Raw genomic sequence first — 3,370 nt, 5'->3', positions numbered from 1 at the left:
GACAGCCACAGGAACCCCCAACTTCACAAATTCTCTCATCTGACACTGCAGAAAAGAAGCAAATGCAACTGTTCCCCAAACCAGCACACAGTACAAACTGCTGCCTGCCCTCAGGAACAAGCCCTGTATAATTTGACTCCAGTGTGTCCAATATAGATGCTGATAACAGAGCTGGCAGTATGCTGGAAAAAACAATTCTACAAGTCCTTCTACCTCCACTTTCAAAACACTCCCTGCATCCCTACACTAGAACTTGTGACTGTTCACAGCAGAAATATTTAAGACAGACAAAAACTGAAAGCTCTTGCAGTATGCCTACGTGCGTGTACATCTTCACCAGTGGGTGGGGAGGGGTGACTTGTAACAGTCCCTCTTTTGTGTGCGATGTCTAACCTTTCTGATTTGTCAGGAAATTGAATTCATGCCTCAGCTCAACTGCAGTCACTGGTACGTGTACAGAAACATGGGTTGGATTTTCCTAGCACTAATAAGCTCTGGTGAAACCTGTCATGTTGAGCGCTGTGGTGCAGGAACAACTGAATAGCTTTGCATAGTACTAAGCCACATTGACAGAGCTGGTACTGACACAGGCTAATGAGGCATGCCGTACCCAGCCTGGCTCTCTGCAGAGCCATTTACGTGCTTCTGTACCACACTCCCTGCTTTGGGAGCACGGCACGAAGACATTTGATCCAACTCTGCCTGGAGCTGACTCAGGTACACAGGGCTCATTAGCTTCAGCTTCATGCCATGTGAGCCAGGCTAAATTGTTTTCAGGTCTGTGCTGGCCTTAAAGCCAACACAGTCAAGGTCACCTAGTGTCACACCCAAGGAGAAGGGGTGGTGGGGGCGGGGGAGGGCAGGAAGTCTAGCTGGATCATTGAGCACATACAAGAGCAGGGCCACTGTCCAGCCCCCACTCCCTACCTAAGCTGACCATGAATAATGCAACTCGGCTACATTTCACAAAGTCCTTAATCTTCTACAGAGACTCTTGAATTCATCTGACTAAAACAGAATTTCTAGGGAAGAGCAATACGGATCTGATATCCAGGAACACCCCCGCAGAGTCCAAGACCATTGCAACCTTCACCGCACTTCTCCTAACAGAATTTCTGAGATTACGGAGAAGAGTTAGTACGTTCGCTGTGCAGTGAGATGCATTAAGCAGACAGAACTAGTTTTGGATTTTTGCCCAGGTCCCCCCAAAAACAAGAGTTTGGTACTAAAATGTTTTTAAAATCCTGACCTTAAGTATCGTATACAAAGTCACGAAGAGAGCATATGGCAAGCCTGAACGCTGACCTATGTATCGCACATCAGAGAGAGGTGGTCAATCTGTTGGTCAAGCCAAACAACAAAATGCTAGTGCCATTAGTCATTTTACTGGCAACTAGCTCATTGCCTTTAGTTATGCTACAATTTGAGGGCAAGTATTACTTACACTTTTATTATCAATACGTACATATTGATATAAATTTATATGCCAATTTGAATGATACATGTTGATATATGAGTGCGAATGATACATGTTTTTAAGATGTTAACGACTTGAGCATCCTGACTATTCTAGGCGTGGGTCAAATTAAATACATGCATATATGTGGAAGGTCATCCCTGCTAGGCACATGCACAATTTTAAGCCTGTAATCATGTCCTTTGCCAAGAGGAAGGTTTAAAAAGATCACCGGAAGTTACTCAAGTATCCTATGTATAGCTTGAAAAGAAAGAAAAACTAAGATGAGTCAGTAATTGAATAGGATTCTGCACATTCAAAACAAGGAGTTAGAAGAAAATTCCTGCCTGGTTTTCTCAGAAACCTGAAAATAAATTATTTAGAGAAGGACATTGTTCTTCAATTCAGTTTATTCTATCTTTATTTTAAGTTATATGATAGATTCTGATTATAAATATAGCTTTTCCTAGATGCCTTTCATAAAAATCAAAACTGCAAATTGTGAATTTAAGCATGGCCTTTTTGGGTTCACATTAATTTTCCTGGCTCAGAAATATCACATCTCCTCAGATGAGTAATCTGAGTATACAAGACTGAGTAATCTCAGAGTGAACAATCTAATTCTCCAAAGGAGCCACTCTTTGCAGCTGTATTTAAAGCTCACAGAGTTCCTATTATAATAAAAAAATCAAACCCCCAAACAAACAAAAAAAACCCCAAACCAAAGGAAACGATAAAGTAGTTCTAATCCCATGTTTCCCCATCACTGAAAAGTCTAACTTTGCTTCCACTACTGAACTCTGATATAGTTTTTATCATCATTTCATCTTTGTCCCCACTAAACACATTTTAGTAGCAGGGATTTTTTCACCATGATTATTTTTGCTGCCAAAATTTTCTGGCACAGAAATCACAGAGACAGAGGGTAATGCTGTTTTAAGGCTTGCAACAGCTGCTGTGTTGAAAAGCTGTTTTTATTTTAATGAAGAACTACACTGTACACTTACACATGTTAAACTTAAGAAAATTGTGTTCTAGAGATTCAAATAGCTTGAAGTGCAGAAGTGAGATACTTGGAAAATCTGGCAGGTAGACAAGGAATTCTGCATGATACATTCTTTGTATGAACATTACAAAGGCTATTTAGAACCTGCTTCTGCCTGCATACTTGCTGCATGTATGCAGTGCAGTCTAAATTTCAGCAAGTAGGAAAAGAATGAGAGTGAACTTGGGCAAAACGTGGAACAACTAAACCCAAGACAGCTGTACCATATACGAAGAATAACCTTCCTCTTTATGTATAGAGCTGTGCGTAATTTGTGTGAAATTCATAAAAGTACTTACAGCCTGAAGGAACCGGAAAGACAGGAGGACACTGTCAGTTCCCCCCCATGAGTGTCTGTCTTCATAATCTCCCTCCTCCAGCAAGTACTGACGGCCTTTGTAGCGTTCCTTATCATAGGCAACCCATCTACACCAACAAAACACAACAAAAGAAAGAGAAATAACTAAAAGCAAAACAACTGCACACATGATTTTCCATAACAAATAAAAGGGGAAGAGAACATCCTAAGAACACTAAAATGAGTATCACAGACTCAGCTAACGAACAAAGCAATGCTTGTTTGACATCACAACAGTCACCCCTGAAGTGTTCTTTGTGAATCAAATTCCCACCATGTGATTCTTTCTCCAACAACAGTTTATTGGTGTAACGCTTCTCCATGTACCTCCTCTCAGTCAGCCCTATTCCCAATACCAATATTCGGTACTACAGGGGCTAGTACGCATCTAGTGGCCAAAACACTGTAAGCCACCAACTGTCAATGATAAAAACAAGCAGTAGATCTCTTCAGTGTATTAATAAATGATGAGATTCTACCCTTGCTGGAGCTGGTGACAAAATTAATGGAT

General features: G+C 40.9%; 1 protein-coding gene across 1 annotated transcript in view; it reads right to left on the bottom strand.

Annotated features, from left to right (window-relative positions):
• LOC103916839 (beta/gamma crystallin domain-containing protein 3-like) overlaps positions 1 to 3,370 on the bottom strand; it is a 47,935-nt gene that overhangs the window by 29,657 nt on the left and 14,908 nt on the right. The window contains exon 9 of the mRNA XM_009323895.1: positions 2,801 to 2,927. Coding sequence (XP_009322170.1) covers positions 2,801 to 2,927 — 127 coding nt within the window. The remainder of the gene's footprint in view (positions 1 to 2,800; positions 2,928 to 3,370) is intronic.

Source organism: Pygoscelis adeliae, unplaced genomic scaffold, assembly GCF_000699105.1.
Source record: "Pygoscelis adeliae isolate BGI_AS28 unplaced genomic scaffold, ASM69910v1 Scaffold124, whole genome shotgun sequence".
Classification (NCBI taxonomy): Eukaryota; Metazoa; Chordata; class Aves; order Sphenisciformes; family Spheniscidae; genus Pygoscelis; species Pygoscelis adeliae.
Note: the sequence above shows the minus strand (reverse complement) of the source record. Positions and strands in the feature narration are given on the sequence as shown.